At 40.2% G+C, this 21258-nt stretch overlaps 1 protein-coding gene across 1 annotated transcript in view; it reads left to right on the plus strand.

The window, feature by feature from the left end:
* LOC127944646 (laminin subunit alpha-5-like) overlaps window positions 1–21258 on the plus strand; it is a 64193-nt gene that overhangs the window by 9936 nt on the left and 32999 nt on the right. Inside the window, exons 3-22 of the mRNA XM_052540735.1 lie at window positions 9863–9980; window positions 10930–11048; window positions 11186–11356; window positions 11447–11544; window positions 12081–12196; window positions 14773–14891; window positions 15088–15178; window positions 15385–15519; window positions 15626–15670; window positions 15790–15930; window positions 16187–16324; window positions 18559–18693; window positions 18794–18928; window positions 19012–19149; window positions 19247–19299; window positions 19618–19717; window positions 19892–19944; window positions 20028–20133; window positions 20214–20313; window positions 20396–20552. Of these exons, the coding sequence (XP_052396695.1) occupies window positions 9863–9980; window positions 10930–11048; window positions 11186–11356; window positions 11447–11544; window positions 12081–12196; window positions 14773–14891; window positions 15088–15178; window positions 15385–15519; window positions 15626–15670; window positions 15790–15930; window positions 16187–16324; window positions 18559–18693; window positions 18794–18928; window positions 19012–19149; window positions 19247–19299; window positions 19618–19717; window positions 19892–19944; window positions 20028–20133; window positions 20214–20313; window positions 20396–20552 (2268 nt within the window). The remainder of the gene's footprint in view (window positions 1–9862; window positions 9981–10929; window positions 11049–11185; window positions 11357–11446; window positions 11545–12080; window positions 12197–14772; window positions 14892–15087; window positions 15179–15384; window positions 15520–15625; window positions 15671–15789; window positions 15931–16186; window positions 16325–18558; window positions 18694–18793; window positions 18929–19011; window positions 19150–19246; window positions 19300–19617; window positions 19718–19891; window positions 19945–20027; window positions 20134–20213; window positions 20314–20395; window positions 20553–21258) is intronic.

Consider the following 21258-nt stretch of genomic DNA (forward strand, 5'->3'; position numbering starts at 1 on the left):
GCTGCCGCGAGGTGTCCTGCCATGGGGTGGGAATGGGCCAGCTCCAGAATGGTCTCGGTCTTGGCACGAGGCACAACTAGTAACTTTTTCTCCTCCCCCCTACGCTGGGCGACACAATACAGCAGGCCATTCTCTACGACAAAATGTGGGAGAGGGTGGGGCCGGGGGAGGACGTCCTCTCCATCCACGACCCGCACCTGGCTCCAACAGTGCTTGAGTCGGTCGTCCTCCCGCTGTTCCTTGGCGAAAGAGCCCCCTCCAGCGGCCTGTTGGTAGACATCATAAAACAGATTAGTAGATTGGGAGGGGGCCTCACCTTCTCTCCCACTGTCGGAGACGAGCAGGGCCGGTCGGCAGCGGGGTCCAGGCGGCCGCCTCGGTCTTCGACGGTTCCCCTTGGGGCTGGCAGGCTGGGTAGCGGCGGACAGCAGCTTCTCGAAGCCGGGCCAATCCCTTCCAAGCAGTACGGCCACTGGCAGGTCCTTCACCAGGCCTACCTCCACTGGCCAGGTGCCTTGGGGGGACGAAATGACCATTTCACGGGCCGGTACTTGACGAGTGTCTCCGTGCACACAGGTAATCGGTAGGAAGTTTTTCCGGCCGCTTCGCGGGGCGCACAGCCGCGCCTGGATGAGGGTGACCGCACTGCCTGAGTCCAACAGGGCCCGGAACCGTCTTCCATCCACCTTCACATCTGCTTCGGGGGCTCCCGCCGGCACCCGTTGGTGAAGGATGCAGCCTGCCAGCCAGGCTCGCGGAGGCGACGGTGGTTCGGCACTTGGCATGGGCTCATCTCGCGGTGGGGGAACCGTCGGCCTGCTGACGGGTCGCGCGGTGCCTTCGAGCGGGCGTCGCTCCTGGACCACCCTCCGGGGGAATGGCGGCAGCCGGTCCCCTGCCCCGCTGGGAAAGTGAAAGTGAAAGTGAAGTGACTTTCAGCCAAGTATGGTGACCCATACTCAGAATTTGTGCTCTGCATTTAACCCATCCGAAATGCACACACACAGAGCAGTGAACACAAACACACACACTGTGAGCACACACCCGGAGCAGTGGGCGGCCATTTATGCTGCGGCGCCCGGGGAGCAGTTGGGGGTTCGATGCCTTGCTCAAGGGCACCTAAGTCGTGGTATTGAAGGTGGAGAGAGAACTGTTCATGCACTCCCCCCACATACAATTCCGTCCGGCCCGAGACTAGAACCCACAACCCTTGGATTGGGAGTCCAACCCTCTAACCATTAGGCCACGACTTCCCGCCAGCTCGATCGCCTCCACTAGTTCCCGGACGTCACGTGGGTCCCTCATGCCGACGGCCTGTCGGTGGGCGCGAGGTAGTGCGCGCAGGAGGCGATCGACCACCACTCGTTCCGCTACCTGTGTTGGTGTGGGGTTTCCTGCCAACAGCCAGTGCTGGGCGAGGCGGCTGAGTTCGGCTGCCTGGGCACGGGCTGGCACCCGGGGCTTGTATTCCCACGCGTGGAACTGCTGGGCGGCACTGACAGGGGAGAGGCCCAGCCTCGCCAGGATCTCTCGCTTCACTTCGACATACCTGTCGGCACTCGTCAGGGGGAGCGAGAAGTAAGCCCTCTGTGCTTCACCGGTGAGTAGGGGTGCCAGCGCACGTGCCCACTCGTCCTCTGGCCATCCCTCTCGGTGGGCAGTGTTTTCGAAGACCTGAAGGAAGGCTTCCACATCGTCATCGGCCGTCATCTTGGGCAACAGACGGGTGGCTTGTGCCCGAGGCTCAGGTAGCGGAACGCGCTGGGCCGCGGCCGCCCGGACGGCGGCGAGTTCATCCTCCGTCCTGCCCAGGCGAGTGGCGAGGTGTTCGGCTATTTGCTGCTGGCGGATGCTAACCTCAGCGAGGCGTTGTAAGACGTCCTCCATCGCGGGGCCGCGCGTGCCGCCTTCCGTGGTGCTGCTGACAGAAAGCAAAAAAAAATTAGGAGTTGGGGCGGTGACCTTGTCGGTGATTCCTCACTGTTCTGCCCGCATTCTCCACCACTGTCACGGGGTGAAGAACCACTCGACAAGAGGTACGTGAAATCAAAAGCCCCGGAGGGTGGGTTTATTGAAAAGTGAAGGGTGCCTGGTGAAGTGTCCTGATCTGCTTTCCGCTGGTTGGTGCTCCCCGTGTGCTCTCCGTGCTCCTCTGTGCCAATCAAGGGGAAAGTGGGTGTCCAGACGTGCTCCAAAGGGTGTGGGCTGTCGGTCACTCGCTGCTTCCTGTGGGGATAGGAGAGAGGGGTTAGTCCAGCTTTGCGTTCTGTTTGAGAACCTCTTCTCAGTGCAACATGTGCTGCTTTTCAATGTGCTGGCTGATGGGGAGCAGCTGTGACCGATCAGCCGGTGACGTGGACGTGCAGGTGTTTTGGTTTGGTTTCCAGGGCGACGCTGATTCCTCTGGGAGTGCTCGTCACAGTACATACACAAGCCGAAAATTGTTTTCCACTTTACTGTGGGACCTCTCCTAGTCAAATGCTCACTGTTAATGTTACCTCATTTATGTGTGATCCTTCAGGGCACATTATTTTAACATCACTCAGAGTATAGTATTAAAGAAAAAAAACGAACTCTGTCTTGCTGCCAATGGCACTTAAATGCCTGGGAAATAACCACTAATTTACTAACTATCTAAGCCAAAACTTTCTGAAGTATTCAGACATCAACCTGTAACTATTTGAGGAAGATCATGGATGGATCCCATCCCATCAGGAAACAGGTCAAAATTATACCCCACACTTGTTTATTTTCTTCTATTTCTTATGCATGTTTGTTCACACAAGTGAAATGGCTTGTGCACAAGTTTGCACTTGTTCGCAATTTCTCAGAAGCATTTCAACATTTGTAGACCTAAAAATACACTTCTTCCAAACCACAGTAGAAATCTTTTGCCCTTTTCTGGGGAACTTTTGTTGCATATGAAACAATAGTTAAAAAAGACAAAGTCTAATCCAGAGCTGCAATGTACTCTGTGTGAATGTGTTTGAGTGTATTGTGGGGGGTTGAGTGGGACTCAGTGGGGACTAAAGTGCCCCATTGTGTGCCATGCGTGGAGATGGGCATGATATCAGTCGTGGGAGCAGGACAGAACTAAAGTTTTCCTGTCATCTAGTAAGGACTGAGTTTAGCCAATGGCAAGGCAGTAGAATTGGATCTATTGATCTCTCACTTATTTTTACTCTCTCTTTTGGTCATTAAAATAGTCAGTTGTTCACCCTATCCTGGCCTGGCATCTGTTTTCCTGCCATTGTGTAGGGATCATGTGATCATGAGCTATCTTAAAATGACTGTATGACTTACTTTTTACTGTGGAACACAAAATAAGATATTTTAAAGAATGTTTCAACTCATTTTGTCCATATAAGGAGTCAGTAGGGTCCAAAATAAATTCAGTTCCATTGACTTTCACTGTATGGACAACACACTTTTCACAGATGAAAGAAAGTTTTCAAGTTGGAAAATGAATAGATTTTTATTAAAAAAAACAAACAAAAAAAATGAATACATACTATGACACAAATTTTCCACTGACAGTGCATTATGCTTCATGATATTTTTGAGGCGGGAGAATTTGAGATGGCATGTTGGGGGCTGTCATTGTTGTTTTCAAACCGAAATGTGGCACAGTTCAGCAACGCCCCCGATTCCTGTCGAAACCTGTTCCTTCGTGCAGTTGAGAAAGAAACCCACCTCCACGTCTACAAGGCCTCTCAAGCTGGGTTTTCATCACCCTGCTTTTATGCAAATTTTTAAGTAAAGTATCGCATCAGAATCAAGTGATGGAAACGCTGAATAAAAAAAAAAATGCCTTAATTTGCAAGAAAGTTTTTATGCTTGCTTGAGGTGGTTTTTGACTTGTAAGAAGAAGGGTTAATGTGAATAATGGGAGATGGAAATTCATTTTGCGAATAAATTCCTCCAAGCGCATCAAAAAAGTCATGTGACTTTGCACTATGGGACGGTAAATCCTGACTAACCAGCGGACCGATCTTGTTCCACAGCATCTGAAATGTTATATGGTCACTCGAAAGTGCCCGAGCAAAAACTGTCATCAAAGTATTTCTGTATAATTGCCTCGCAGAACCGTTAAACCACTGCATTCCCGAATAGCAGCATCCACCTCTGAAAGCAATTACCGCGTTTATTGTGTTTCGTCTGCTCGTTCTTATGTGCAAGTAATTTATTAAATAGAAAAAATTATTATATTCAGAAGAACATGGTCTTCTTTTTTAATGAAATACCAATGGTCATACAGGCTATGCATACTTTATAGCAACTTGTTTAACATATTCTTAATTCTTTCAGGCAGACTTATTTATTTCTATAAATAGATTTAGATTAATCTTTAGGAATATTAAAGTTTTCAGTCAAGAGCAGTGTGTGTGTCTTTTGTTGCTTGATTAATCTTGATGACTATGACAATAGCAACTACATAATGCTGCTATCCCTTTAAAACCGAATACACAGCTGCGATGGATACAATGTACTGATACACGCTCTCCCCTCGCATGTTTTAAGTTTTATGCGACATTGCAGCAAGTGTACGTTAGCTTATGTCCCGACGACTACGCATCTAACCTGAATAAAACCCTTCCCAAATTGTCCCTCCCTAACATTTTCATCTCGTTTTTATTGTTTGACGAAAATGTAATTTACGTCATAGTTTTTGTCCTTCAAAAAGAGTTTGTGTTCATTTTCATCTCGTTGTCATCAGTGAAAAAAAAAATTATTTACAGAAATTATGACTAAAATTATTTGTCAACGAAATGAACACTGCATCAGACCAAAGCTGAGGCAGTCAGAATAAGACAAGGTGGGATTTGAAAAGAAAAAGGAATTTGGAATTTGCTATTTAATGCGGGATGTCACAAAGTTTGGCAAATTTGGAATCGCGGAATGCAGTAAAAATGGAATTTGGTATATAACGCAGAATGTCATGAAGTTTGGAAAATTTTGGATGAATTAATCAAAAATGTAACTGTAGGCTACACTTAATCAAATCGTGTTATTGACTTGAGTCTGTGAATATTAAACCACAAAAAGACTGCTATTGAACAAAAAGTCCTGCAGTTATATAGCCTTGATCAGATTTTCAGCCCAAATCTGATTTTTGTACAAATCCGATTGAAATCGAAAAAAAAAAAAATCGTGTTTAAATTTTAAGTTAAGTTTTATGAGATAATAATTAATAAAGATCTTGCATCTGATTTATGATGTTGTTGTATCACTTAAGTGGTCGGTCATAGCTGTTCCTTCTTGATGCGGATCTAGACCACAATTTAAAACTGGTTGCAGTTGAGACTGAACCATGTCTAATATAACACTATGGGGATTCATGGTGCTGAATGATTGGGCATCTGCCTTCACCACATCTAACCTCTCAGTGAGTTCCCAGAGGAGCACAAAAGGCTTTCCAACTGTGCTGGGTTGGATGGCGCTGGCTCTTGTTTCCTGCTTCCTCTTTCAGGACTCTTCAGTGGCAGAGGAGCTGGGGGACCACCAATGATTCAAGACCTTTAATGCTTTATTAAGGCTATACACAGAGCCCATACATTTACTTTTATTTAAACACTTCACTGAGCAGGACAGGGAGAGAGACTTCATGAGTTGCACTATCAATCTCAGCTTGTCCTACTTTGATGATTTAATCTGGAATGACACAAGTCATTGTCTTTATGATTGAGTCATTGAATCATTCTTTTTTTTTTCTCTTTGTGGTCTTCAAATACTAAAACTTCATGGACGTACCTGAAGCATGTTTCACTTTGTTTCATTTTTTTGGAAGAGCCATGAGAACTCTCTTTGAGTCCAGTGTGTGTGTGTGTGTGTGTGTCTGTATGGAACAAACACAGTTAAGACACTTAGCAACAATTATCCACTTGACCTCACAGTTTATGAAAGGCAAACACAGATAGCCCACATCCTCTGATCTTCCCATGCCAATGGAACTAGAAAAATGCCTGTTCAAGAAAAGGTTTAGGATAGTGATAATGATGATGGAAGTAAGTAGGATACAGCAAACTCATTTTGCATAAAGTTTAGTAAAAACATAGTGAGTTTCAAGTCATAGCAAAGAATGTAGAATACCCAAGTTTTGAATGGTAAGTTTTCAGAGGAATCCCTAATCAATATAACTGGAAGGCTCAAATGATCCCAGACTTACAGTAGTCCTTCTGCAGGAAGGGAGGATGGGATTCAGGTATGTAGAGCAGGTGTTAACAGATGACCATCCTTCAAACTCATCTTACCCCCCTCATGTGCCTTAGGGCTGATAAAAATAACACACACACACACACACACACTTGCATCTAAGCTGCCCATCCAACATTCCCAGGAAATGAAGTGTGATTATGGGTGTCATTGGTGACATCCCTCTGTCTAGAAGGTGAGAACTGAAGAACAGCATGTTGTTTTTCCATACTTTCTGCAGGAATGATGGAAGCTCACATGAGCACAAGAGCTCTCTTTTCAGTGAGGGCTTATGACAGTTTAGATGCCTTTTAGTGGCGTTGTGGTTTCTGAACATTCTGAGGATGTGGACAGTGAGACACACCTGTTGGTGAATGGTGTTATTATTTATGAGATGTTTGCAGCTCTGGATACTTTTATAGCATGTGATTTAATAGTTTAGATGCAGTATGTTGGAGCCGACTGTTACATTTGTCTAAGTGTGCTTAAAGTTCAGTTCAATTACGTGTACATTTAGATGCTCATGGCTTAAAGTAGGATTTTAAACTTTTTAAGTGGCTCAGACCTCTTAAAATATAGAAAGGGCTATAGACATGTTAACAGCCTTTACTCAAGTCTTCAGTGTCACATGATCCTTCAGAAATCATTCTAATATGATGATTTGCTGCTCAAGAAAAATGTATTAATTATGTTGAAAACAGTTGTGCTGTTTATAAATATATATATTTTTGTGGAAACTTAAAGTTACATTTTTTATCAATCTTTTATTAACTTATTGAGATTTTTGAAACACTGCAAAATCTTATTGGTGCCAGACTTGTACTGTGACTATGAATACAGCATGTTTTTTCTTTCTAACATGCTTTCTTATAATAATGGAATATTATGTGGAAAATGTTTTCTTTTCTGTCAAGTTAATGTGTCATTTTCAGTTAAAATGTATTTATATAGCACTTTTCATAATAAATATATTTCAATGCAGATTTACCTTAATTAGTGTGCAATTTTAGTAGTATGCTAGAGAGCAAGTTGTTTTAAATTAATTTATTTTGCTTTTCTTTTTCTTTTTTTAAAAACCTTTATGAATAGTTCAATTTAAAATGAAAATTCTGAAGATTTTAAAAAAATACTTTTTTTGTGCTTTACTTGAAAACGTTTGGGATAAAATATAAACCTGCAGTCTGCAGAGATTCGATCAGCGTAATAGAAAGCTATGCAGGTCTTATGTTTTGTCGTGATTTGGTATTTTGTGTACAGATTAGCAGTGTCTGCTCATGTTCACACATGCTCAGATGCTTACAGTAGCCAGAGTTCAGAGTTCTGGACACCCATTAATGCACGTGTAAGTATTAATCTTCAAAATCCTGGTTTGGAGTCATAGTTAGCTTATTTCATTTTCTCTCAGTTGACCTGTCGGTAAGCCCCGCCCCCCTTAGTTACTGTTGCGAACTCAGACAAACAGTCTTACAATGACAGCTGTCAGTGTGAAAGCCTTGTCCCTATTTTTTGGGGGTAAATGTTGGACACAGAAGGACCAATATTCAAGTGGGACTTAAATATGCCGTGGAGGAATATATAAATAATTTTAAAACTAATATTGTGGGGATTCATTTGGAAGTGAGGGTTTACAGATTGCAATGCAAGCGGGAGAAGCCTCATGTTACATTCTCCACGATAGCAGATAATGACATCCCGGATCAACACTGTTCATGTATCACAGGGTACGATTAAATTAATTTACATTTAACCAGTTTAATATGAAGAGACAGTGAAATGTAGACCGTTATTTATGTGATTTTGCCCTAGACTGTACAAGACTTGAGAACAGTCTGCTATTTAGGTTTGTATGGACTCACTAACTTTAACGCTAGTTAAACACTAGCTAGTTTTCTCGATGTTATTAACGGTCTGCTTGAGCAGATGAAAATTGTTACTTAATGAGAGCATTATGACCAGAAAACTAATGTTTTTGTCTTCATTGGGATTGGGGGTGAATGCTTTGGAATATTTTGTTCTTTTTTGGGTTTAGGAAACAGAATAAAATAAATTCCATTGCCTATCCTCTCAGGATAGCTGGAATCACTGTTACAAGTACCACAGGCACATCGTTTTTCCAGTTTTGAAGCATAAACCCCATAACTAAGATGCAAGTTTCTCTATGGGACCTAAACTTACCTACAGAGTTCAGCTCCCTGTGCAACTGATACTCGACTGCCATTGGCTCATCTGCATTCAAGGGGAGGGGCTTACCGATAGGTCTTGTCTTGTCTTCTCTCTGCTTTGCATCATCTCTTATCTTAACTCATTATTTTGTCTTCTCTTACTTACACCACAGCTTTGAGAAGCCAGAAATTCCTTATCTGTACCCATGTGCCTCTTGACTTCAAGTCTTGACTTGATTTTTGTGGGTCTTTTATAGGCTGATGTACGGTGTAATCTTGAGTTGTATGTTCTTTCTTTAACAAAATTTTCATGTCCATGAATACTGGTGTTTGCTAAGTATCATTATTACTATTACTCACACTTAGGCTTAACAGTTTCAAGAAAGTAAACAATAAGGTGTGCAATTTTTTGCCTTTGTTGGACTATGCAAATCCTGTTGCAACCATCTAGAACAACAACTAGAGCAACCAAAATCTATCTATCTGTATCTGTCTATATGCAGTATATATGACACGCACACCCACACACACACACACACGTTATATTATATTAACATTACCATATTACCTTCATGTGGTTTAGTTGCATTGGCATTGCATTTATTGTGAAGATTTTTTTTATGTTTTGTTCTTTTTTTGTTTGCATTTTTATGGATTTCTTTATTTTCAAAATAGATTTGTATTTATTATTTTATTATTTACATTTAAAATTAATTTAATAATTCATAAAACTACTATACAAATCTACACCTTCTACAGTATAAGTATTTAATTATGTATAAAACATTGTTCTCTTCTCATCTGCTCTATATATCTATAAATTGCTTGTGTTGCTTGTGTTGTTAAAGTCACTTTGTCTCTGAATGTTGTGACATAAATTAAATAAATGACCAATTATCTTTTAAGGCCCTCACTAAAAATATAGGTTAATAAGTTGTAAAAGAGTATAGATGAGGGTGAGGGGCATGAATGTGACGTCCCTCTACATACTGGATCTCTGTCACGCTAAAGCATGTGCAGACATGGTTTTTCAGGTGCTTGATGATTGACATAGCATTCATGTGTCCTCTGACTATGTGCTTCCACTCTTATCACACACAAAAGCAAATTCAGAAAGCATTCAACAGAGGAATTTTTGCGATCACTAAGCCCAAGGGAATCTGGACATCTCAATGAACATTTCAAACACTGACTTCATGCTGCAGCAAACCCATCCAAACCAAACGAAAAGAGTCCAGTTATGTCCATGTCTTTGATTTAGTTACAGCGGGAGAAAATCTGTGAACCTCAGTGACTTTTATCAGTCCATCAGTCACGTAAAAACAACATTGCTTTGGCATTGATATGAACTCACAATCATATCTGACTCGTATTAATGCAGGCTCATCTGTTTTTGAGCTTGTGTGTGATGACTTCATGTGAAAAGTTGCTGGAAGTTCATTGGCATTATTCATATAAGACATTATTCATATGTGGACCTACACTGAAAATCTTTTTATTCTTGCCAGCTTTTCCATGTTGCATATGTGCTCATCAAATTTGCCAACTCGCCCCGGCCGGACCTGTGGGTGCTGGAGCACTCCATCGACTTTGGGAAAACATACAAGCCGTGGCAGTTCTTCGCCTGTGAGTATAACTGAAATGAGCATTTTATCATTGTACTGGGGTGTTATGCACTTTTTATCGTTTCTATTAATTTCATAATTTATATAAATTATATTTATACTCATATGTTGTTAATATTAATATATAATTTATATTAATTTATATTTTATTATTTTATTTTTATTAATGGTTATTAATAATAATTTGAAATACCTTTGTATTATGTTTTGTTTAAACAAAATGGTTATTTTCTTTTTATGACGTTTAAAAATCTTCATCAGTTACTATTACAGTACAAGTATCAATATTAACTTGTGTTTCCTCATACTTTCACATTCTTACATGGAATTGTAATTAAAGATATTAATAATCGAATCAAAGTCCATTAATGTTCAAATTCCACTAATTTACTTAAAGCCGACATGAAACCGAACCACAAAACCAGTCTTAATTGAAATTTTTCTGAAAGCTGAATAAATAAGCTTTGCATTGATGTATGGTTTATTAGGAGGACAATATTTGGCTGGGATACAACTATTTGAAAAGCTGTAATCTGAGGGTGCAAAAAAATCAAAATACTGAGAAAATCTCAGCTGAAGTACAAATTAATTCTTAGCAATGCATATTACTAATCAAAAATTACGTTTTGATATATTTACGGTAGGAAATGTACAAAATATCTTCATCCAACATGACTTAATATCCTAAGGATTTTTGCCATAAAAGAAAAATCTATAATTTTGACCCATACAATGTATTTTTGGCTATTGCTAAAAATATACCCCAGTGACTTAAGACTGGTTTAGTGCTCCAGGGTCACATATGAGCTATTTCCTGGTGAAACAGCTTCTTGGAAAAAAATTAATAAAATAGAGCAGGACTTTGTCCAGGAATAGATTTTTAGATCTTATGTGAGTGACAGAGATGTCGTTGCAAGGGAAGTTTGTTTACGCCTTTGTTTTTGCTCCAGCCTCTAAAACAGACTGTATCGAGCGGTTTGGCCAGAGAACTATCGAGAGGATCAACCATGATGACGATATCATCTGTACGACAGAGTACTCACGCATTGTCCCTTTGGAGAATGGAGAGGTACGGACACAGACAAACTCTGCCCCAACACTGACTTCTGCCCACTTTCTCTCCTGCACTTCTATACTTATAGTGTTCATACTTCAGTTATGATTGTGAAGTCAGACTTTTTTTTGATTGTTAAATCACACGTTCAGATTGTGGTGTCTCTGGTGAACGGACGTCCGGGTGCCAAGAACTTCTCTTACTCTCCTGTTCTGAGGGAGTTCACCAAGGCCACCAACATCCGCCTGCGCTTCCTGCGCACCAACACACTGCTGGGACACCTGATGGGCAAAGCCCTGAGAGACCCCACCGTCACACGGAGAGTAGGATTCAGTTTTATGAATGGACAGAAATTACAAATTAAACGCTATCACATTCAAGTATAATTTAATATCTATAACTATTTTTTTCAGTATTACTACAGTATTAAAGACATCAGTATTGGAGGGAGATGTGTGTGTAATGGCCATGCTGAGGCCTGTAACGCCCAAGACCCCAATGACCCATACAGGTAAGTGACTTTAAAAACCATCGCATCAGAGCATGTGAACATCCTGCTCGGCTACAGTGTGCCACAACCTTCAAGAAGCTTTACGATTCATCACTTTCCTCTACTCGTACTACTATTCTACTATTCAAACGTTTTTTGAAAGATGTTAAAGACTCTCTCGCTTTCTCTCTAATTCACTCTTTCCTGGAAGCTGCGAGTGAGAGGTAAGTGAGAAGTTTAGACTCTTGCGTGGCTCATTTGAGGCCCATAGACATAAAGTACTTTAGGATTTGCATATAGTGGCCCCTCAAGATTGAGACAGAAAGAGGAGAAGAGTGATTCTCATGACTAACCATCAAACATGGCAATGGGAATTTCTATGTAAAATTCATTATAAAATTCTATTCTTAAACATTAACAAAATGCATGTACATAATGTGTACATTTCTTCACATACACATAACAAAATTAGAAAGTTGCTCAAATAGCTCATTAATTTTAGTTTTGAAGATATAAACTTGTATGGTTGTTAACCTGTGATTTGTCTTTAATGTCAGGCTTCAGTGTGACTGCCAGCACAACACTTGTGGGCCGTCATGTGAACGCTGTTGCCCCGGCTTCAACCAGTACCCCTGGAAACCAGCCACGACTTCCAGCGCCAACGAATGTGAACGTGAGTCAGCCAACAAAACAAAAAGATAGGACCCTCCTCGACACAGTGTGAACAAAACATGATTTCTCTCCTGTGGGAGATTATTTCTTGATCACAGAACAACATTTTCTTTATTCTTTCTAACAGTGCTCTTATGTGTTAATATACATGACATTTATGTATTGTGCATTATGTATGAATAGAAGTTACATTTAGTCATTAAGGGCCCTATTTTAACGATCTGAAACGCAAGTGTCAGCGCGAAGCTCAAGTAAGTTTGTGGGCGGGTCTCGGCGCTGTTGCTATTTTCCCGGCGGGATAAATGGCTCTTGCGCCCGGCGCAAATCTAAATGGGTTGGTCTGAAGCAGCTTCATTATTCATAGGTGTGGTTTGGGCGTAACGTGAAATAAACCAATCAGAGCGTCATCCAACATTCCCTTTAAAAGCAGGTGCGCAAGTTCCATTATGGATTGCTATTATTATGGCGTATTTACCAGGCGCACGCCAGGAGCGGTTCACAGCCGAGGAGACTGATGTTCTTGTAAGAGCAGTGAAAGACAGAGAAGTTGTGTTGTATGGGGATGGGAGAATAATTAGCCTGAATAATTTGTTAGCTAGATTTATGCCTATTTTTTTCACATCTTCGTGGCACACCACAATGATTTCCGTCATCTCATGTGTTAATATTTTTATAGTGTAACAATTTATGATTTGCAAAAATAACTGTTCCATCTGTGTAGATTACAAAGTGTATGCGCGTTGTGCACGCTATATTAAGCATTTGCCCTTAAAATAGCATAATGAACAACGCGCAACGCGTCACTGACTTTAGACTAGGTTTTTTCTGGTCAGTGGCGCTGTTTAATGGAACAGCAAAATAGCACCAGGGATTGTTTGCGCCGGAACACGCCTCCTTTTTTGCGCTGAACCGCCCAGGGAGCGCAAGTTCATTCACTAGTTTAGCGACGTGCTTCTGTGGAGGGAAAAACGGGTGCAAAATAGGAATGACACATGTGTTGGTGTACAAAGTCAATTGCGCTGGGTGCAAGATAGGGCCCTAAGTATGAGTGTGACTTCCAGAGTTCCAGTGAATTCTGAGTGTCATGTGACATGTGGCGCCATGTTGGATTTCCCAGCAGCGAGAGAGAATGAGCAAAGATACTTCTGGAGAAAGGTCTTTTTCTCTTAGCAGTTAATTGTTCAAATGTTTGTAAATACACAAATATGCTTAATAACTTAACCAATTTTAAAATATAAAACATTTCAAAACAGAACTTTAGACTATATTAGCCTTTAAAACAAGTCAACATTACATTGTATCATGACCTATCAATAAATATATAATTTTTCGAAAATATACTGTATGCTGTGCTTATAGACACCAGACAGATAATTATGATTCATGCAACAGATGCCTATTAACTCATTTGCACAAAACAGATCATATTAATGAAAACACACGGGGAAATTTATTGTTCTTTAGCTACATTAAAAAAAAAAAAACTAGTCAGTCTTGATTTGTCTATTCGAAAAGTGATTTATTATACATTTTAAATGAAAATTTGTGCTATTTTATTGTTTATTTTAACTAAATTTAAAAACATTAACAATTCTAAAAATGTGTGTATTTTATTTTATAAATATTTTAGTTTTAATTATTAAACTGATATTATTTATTTATTTATTTATTTATTTATTTATTTATTTATTTATTTATTTATTGTTAAGCAGCAATCCTAGACCTCCAAGTAAAAATGGCTCTCTGATAGCTTTATAAATGTAAATATATATGAGTATTTTAGACCACAGATTGGTTTGCTTCATATTCTTGATTATGCGAGGATGTTTATAAGTTCAGTTCAGGATGAGTGTAGTCTCTGCTTTAGTAAGACATCAGAGTCTACTGTGAGCTCATACAGATGCTAATCCAGTCCCACAGTACTTTTAAGAGCTTCACTCTCTGGGTGTTTGTATTTTTTTAATAAAACAGATAGTTCCGGACCTTGATTCTGATTGGTTGAGCCACGTTTGGGGCTGTTGTAAATTACGCCATAAACACACACCTTTGTTTACTTCTGTGTGTTGCTCGCCAACTACTTTGTTGGAATCACAACTGTTTCTGAGGAACTACATTGTTTGGTGGAAGAATACTGTTTTTATTTATATCATTACACTTTATTTGCTCAGTTTTATTCTGTGAAACCTTACTACATATATGGAATGACTGTTTTATGAAAGAAATAAGCCCCGTGAAGCCGTGGTTGAAGGGTTTCTTAGCTGTTATAAACCTTGGCTTCTTGGGACTTATTGCTTATATTTTGTTAATACGTTTTAACTTGTATTTCCAGCTACGATCTCTTGTTTTTTCCTTTGCTAACTTCACCCATTGCTAATGACTCTTTTTTTTCTTACTTTTTCCCTTCTCTGTTATCATTATTCCTCTCGGGACAGTCTGAACTCTTCAGGAGTATTTAATATCTGTCCTTCTTGTATATCGTACATCTCTGCACTGCCAGATGAGTTATTAAGCACTCAGCGTGTTTCATCTTCAGGCTGATTATATAGTGGGATAACTGTGTTGTGTGTGTGTTTGCAGCATGTAACTGCCACAGACACTCATCAGAGTGCTATTATGATCCAGAGATCGACCAGCGGAGAGCCAGTCTCAACATGCAGGGCCAGTACAGGGGCGGAGGAGTGTGCATCGAATGCCAGGTGGGCTCAGCTGTACAAACACACTAATAACACCAGAGTGGTACAGATACACTGACTGTGGCTCAAGACCTACCTAGACACCATGGCCAACTTAAATCCATACAACATTTGTGGGCATCAAATGCACGCTTATAAGGTTTGGAAACAGCTGTTGATGTTTTTGCAAGTACATCCTATGACTTTTATTGTTTCTAAGCATCACACCACAGGCATCAACTGTGAGCGCTGTATTCCTGGGTACTACAGATCAGCTGATCATCCTCTGGAGTCCCCATTGGCCTGTTCAAGTGAGTCTCCAGTCATGCACACTTACACAGTATTGTTTTAGTATTTTATATATTTATATAGATATAAGATTATAGTTTTAGTTAGTAACAACACTGGTCATGCATAAATATGAATGAATTTGAAGTTCATGCATGCAAACTGATACTGATAAAGCATGTTCCTTTCTTTTGCTTGCTTTTCCATGATTCCCTCATGTGTTTTGCAGAGTGTCGGTGTGAGTCTGAGTTCACTGATGGCAGATGTGAGGATCTGACCGGACGCTGTTACTGTAAACCCAATTACACCGGCGAGAACTGCGAAACATGTACGGAGGGATACGAAGGCTTCCCTGAATGCTACCGTAAGTCTCTGTGTATCTCTGAAGCTTTCATGAAGGTTTGAGGCAGTATGTTTCAGCTGAATTCATCCAGCGTGGATAATTTCTTGCTTGTGTTTATTTCTGTCAGAGGTCTACATCAGAGGAGAGGCCAGACCTGCAGCGGAAATCATCAGTAAGACATTGATTTGATTCCGTTTATTTCGGAAATAAATTTTTGATTCAACCTGGATTCAATGTTATTCTTATTCATTGATTTCTCATACTTTTTCGTCACGTTCTTGTGCTGTGCAGATTGCGAGTGCAGTGCTGCAGGTACAGAAGGGAACTCCTGCAGGCCGGACCCTCGCACCAATACATGTGTGTGTAAACCTGAATTCACTGGAGAACACTGTGACACCTGCGCTCCTGGTCACTTCGGCTTCAGCTGCCAGCGTGAGGACACACACACACACACACAGATCAGATCGGCTGTTCCATTCTGCCCATTTCTAACTTTACTGTGTAATCCTCTGCAGCAGGTGACATCTGACCAAACACATGCAGATTGTCGCATCAGTGTTTGTCTGTCTGCTGAACGGCTGTTGATCTTGTGCATAGTTTGAGTGTCGTGGAGCACAGTATACCACCCAATGATACAAACAATACAATACAAACATGGCTACATTCTAGCTCTTCTTCCTTCCCCCAGGCTGTCAGTGTTTTGGCCAGGGCTGTCTGGATGGGTCCTGTGATGCAATAACGGGTCAGTGTGTGTGTCGGAGTCGGTTTCAGGGGTATTCATGTGAGCAGTGTGCACCCGGCTACTTCAACTACCCACTGTGCCAATGTGAGTGCTTGCCAACTCTAATCTCACTAAACTTCAAAATCCCCCATGATTATAACCAAACCGTGAACCTTACACTACAGTCAAAATAACTGTCTCCTGTTCTTTTACTGCTCTTTTTAACATCAGTATGAATTTATAATAGACCCTATTTACTTTCTTAACACACATTCTTGGTTTTATTGTTTGATTTATCAGTGCCTCTACGTTTCAGTCACTCTTTCTGCAGTTTCATTACACCAGTAGGTGGCGTCAGACGACTATCTGAATGAAGTCATTTGATTTGTTCTCTCAACCAAATAGATTTGTTTTCTAAAACACTGATTCTCACACTCATCCTACTTTAAAAAAGTAAGTAGTTACAGTTACAAATTACTTCTCCCAAAATGAAATGGAGTTAGTAACTCAGTTACCACATTGTAGAAGTAATTATTTACTCAGCAAAGTAACTGTGACGTCATTTTTTATTTTCTATAACACTATTACGTCCTTTAACATCTTTAATATATAAGATGTTTATATTAACAGATTGAAGAATAAAAACACTAGTATTTTAGAAAATGCTGTATTTATTTGAATTCAATAGATTGCAGCTTGCTGTATGATACGCATAGAAATAAAAACATAAAAAAGAATAATATTAAAAATAAAATTTGAGTGCAAAATTAAGACAAACTATTTAAACTTGGGTAAAAAGAAACAAAGGGAAACCTGGCCATTAGTGCAAATCTGTAACTGTATATTAGGCCTAACGTTACTGCACAATAAACACAACACTATCTAACTCTTAAATATTCAGTACAGTAACATGTTAGCATGTGTTGATGTGAGATGGTTCATAAGATTTGATTTGCTTGAGACATACGTGGATATTTTATTGGAAGTATCTTTTCCTGGGCATAGCGTGCATGTTACAGAAATCTTGCCTTTAATTTCAATCAACGAGAAGTAGTGCGCTATCTTGTGTTTAGTGGTTGTCAGAGCGTGCAGTAATGATGTCCGATTCGCCAACGAATCGTTTGATTTAACCATTTCTTCTCAGTGAATCGGTTGAACCAGTTCACCAAATCGAACTGAATCATTTGAAACGGTTTGCATCTCCAATATGCAATAATCCACAAATGACTGAAGCTGTTAACCTTTTTAACATGACTGACACTCCCTTAGAATAAACCAATATCCCGGAGTAATTCATTTACTCAAACAATAGACTGACTGAACTGCTGTGAAGAGAGAACTGAAGATGAACACCGAGCTGAGCCAGATGATGAACGAACATGCCCACTATGAAGAATCGGTTGCATCGGTTTTCGGATCACAATTGGGTGAAAATTGAACATCACTAGTGTGCCGTGCAGTGAGACAGCGTGAGCAGGGCACCGCCCACCCAGCCAATCATCATCGGATTTGCAACGGTGTCATCATCCCCACTCCTGCACTCTCAAGGCAACTCGCGCTTTATTCAACCAAATTGTAGTAACGCGACACTTTACACTCTCAGTAAAGATAACGGCGTTGCAACGATAGGAAAAGTAATTAATTAGATTACTCCGTTACTGAAAATTAAACTCCATTAGTAACGCCGTTATACTTAAGCGCCGTTACTCCCAACACTGACTGATTCATTCAGGAATGAATTAAATTGAAAACATTTTGTACATATTTGTTAAACCTGTCATTATGTCCTGAAAGTAGAATATGAGACGGATAATCTGTGAAAAAATCAAGCTCCTCTGGCTCCTCCCAGTGGTCCTATTGCCATTTGCAGGAATACCATCGCTCCCGGTAAGAAACAACCAATCAGAGCTGCGGTCCGTAACTTTGTTTGTGTTCAAAATGTAGAAAAATGTATATAATAAGTGAGTACACCATGAATCCATTTTCCAAACCATGTTTTTAGCTTGTCCTGAATCACTAGGGTGCACCTAGAATATAATATAAAAGTGTTTATATTCTGACTATTTTAGATTGCTTCGGGGGCACCGCGGCGGAGTATCCCAGTACCTTTGTGATTCTTCATAGACATAAACAGAGAGAAGTAGTTCCGGCTACGATGTTCTTCCGCAAGACGCAAGCAGTTCTGTTTATTAACAGCTAGAGCGTCAAAAGTTACCTACCGCAGCTTTAAATGGATTGCAAAAGCATTTCTTGTTGAATACATACGGTTCACATTTAATTCAGTTTGATGCTCTCTCTCTCTCTCTCTCTCTCTCTCTCTCTCTCTCCCCCCTCTGTAGATTGTGGTTGCAGTGTTGTGGGCTCTATGCCTGAGATATGCGATGCGGCTGGTCGGTGTTTGTGCAGGCCAGAGTTCACTGGTCCTCGCTGTGATCAGTGTCGCTCAGCGATACACTCATATCCAAACTGCCAGGGTGAGAGACACACACACATTGAAGAAAGGCCCAGTCCTATGTTTGCAGGCCCACTGTCTGTATTATCTCGATTGTAACTTTGCTGATTGTGTGCTCCCAGTGTGCACTTGTGACCCTCGCACGTCTTTGGACTCCAGCTGTAACTTGTCGGGTCAGTGTAACTGCAGACCCAACTACAGTGGCCCCAAATGTGACCTGTGTGCACCCGGATATTACTCCTATCCCAGCTGCACACGTAAGTCACATGACTCTCATCACAGTGCAACACTACCAAGGGAAAGATTGTCTGCGGTTTACATTGAGATCTCTCTGTTTCAGCGTGTCAGTGTTCAGTGGAGGGCTCTCGCTTCAGCTCCTGTGATCCAGTGTCTGGTCAGTGTGTTTGTCTGCCAAACATTGTGGGTCAGAGGTGTGACAGCTGCAGTCCTGGGTCATATGGCTTTCCCCTCTGCCAAGGTGATCGAACTCAAACCAGTTGCACAAACAATATTCAGGGTACTGTGTATTGCATGAATTAAAAGTACTTCTGATGATTTTCCTCTCTGTGCTATAGTCGGGACCTGTAACCCAGCAGGCTCTGTTCATAATAACATCCTACCCACTGTGGTGAGTATAACTGAGCTTTCTACATTCGGCAATACCACGTTTAAAATGGAGTTCTAGCACAGAGCATATTGTGCTGTAAATAATTCATGATTTTCAAACTGCGCATATCTGCTCAAATGTTGAGTATTTGGTGAATGTAACAAAAGACTCTGTGAAACGACAGTGTGCAGTTTGTAGCAAATCAGCAGTCAGAGAAAAAGACTGATGTTGCATTGAAGTGTGATAGACCTGCCAAACACATTTGCATACTGTACCGTTCAGAGTGTACACTGCATCAGTTCCTGTCCAGACTCTCAGTGCTTGTTTTGTGTTTCTCAGGGCTCCTGCGAGTGTCGACCGCATGTAGAGGGGGCGGCGTGTGATCGCTGTAAGCCTCTCTACTGGAATCTTTCTCCTGATACAGTCCATGGATGCTCAAGTAAGAGAAGTTTGGACACACGGTGCAAAATGAATGCCATTGGGTTTTTTTTGGTGGCAATGTAATTTTCTAATCTGTAGCTCATTAGTTAAATTGTATATAAAATGATTATATACAGATTATTTAATAAAGATTATTTATCTCTGCAAATATATATTATGATTGTTTTTGCAGGCTGTGATTGTAATACATTAGGAACTATGAGTGAGGTTGCAGAGTGCACACAGGTATGGAAATATAAATAATAACTCAGTCTTACAAATGCGATTTAAGAGTGTAGTAAACAAACCTGAATCTGTGTGTAAATCAGAGCACCGGCCAGTGTTTCTGTAAACCCAATTTGTGCAGTGGCACATGTGATGTGTGCAAGGATGGATACTTCAGCCTTCAGAAGAACAACTACTTTGGATGCCAAGGTGCAAAATCAGCTCCGAGCAGACATTTTAAATAGTGAAATGAAGAGATGGGTTAAACTCTGGCCCCTGTGTGCATGCAGGCTGCCAGTGTGACATTGGAGGATCTGTTGGGCAGGCGTGTGATGGGTTGGGCGGGCGATGTCGATGCAGACCCAACGTGGAGGGACCCAAATGCAGCCAGTGAGTGACAGATATAGCAGACAGTGTGCAGTGATCACTTTTATGTGTGGCTGGCTGCCATGACTCTGGTGTGTTTGTTTAGACCCCGGCCGGATCATTATTTCCCAGACCTGCACCATATGAAGTTTGAGGTGGAGGAAGGCACCACCATGGATGGACGTCCAGTGAGGTTTGGTTACAGTCCTCTGGAGTTTGAGAGCTTCAGTTGGAGGGGATATGCCCAGATGTCTCCCATACAGGTACACTAACACACTTAAAATCAATTTATTATACTACTGAATGGTAAATAATAATAATAATAACAACAAATTGTTATAATAATGATAATATAGTAATGTTAATAAAATCTACAATAACAAGTATAAGAGTTTTAATAATAATAATAATAATAATAATAATAATAATAATAATAATAATTTATAAAAAATTATAATACTATTCTTAATCATCTAAAATAATAATAATAATTTATTTTAATTGTAACAACACTATTAATTTGCTAAAAAATATTATTCTATATAATAATATAAAGATTATTGATTAAAACATTGTATTGTTATTGTTTTGTAATAATTATTATTAGTATTATTTAAAATAATATTGAATCATAATAACAATAATAATCAATAATATTAATAATGAAAACTATTATAACAACAATAACTGTTAATATTATTAATAATAATAGTCTCTAATAATAATAATAATAATAATTAACATTTATGAAACAACAACATATTGAATGGTCAATAATAAAAAAAAATAGCTAGAATAATCATATCATCTAATATATTAATAATAAAATTATAAAAACAACAGTAATAATTATAATTCTTATCAATAATGTTTTTATTTGAAATCTAATAATAATAATAACACCAGTTGTGAAAATAATAATAATAAGTAGCAGAGCACTTCCAATAGTGTCCTCGCACTTCTGTGCTC

The sequence above is a fragment of the Carassius gibelio genome, chromosome A23 (genome assembly GCF_023724105.1).
Source record: "Carassius gibelio isolate Cgi1373 ecotype wild population from Czech Republic chromosome A23, carGib1.2-hapl.c, whole genome shotgun sequence".
In the NCBI taxonomy this organism is placed as follows: Eukaryota; Metazoa; Chordata; class Actinopteri; order Cypriniformes; family Cyprinidae; genus Carassius; species Carassius gibelio.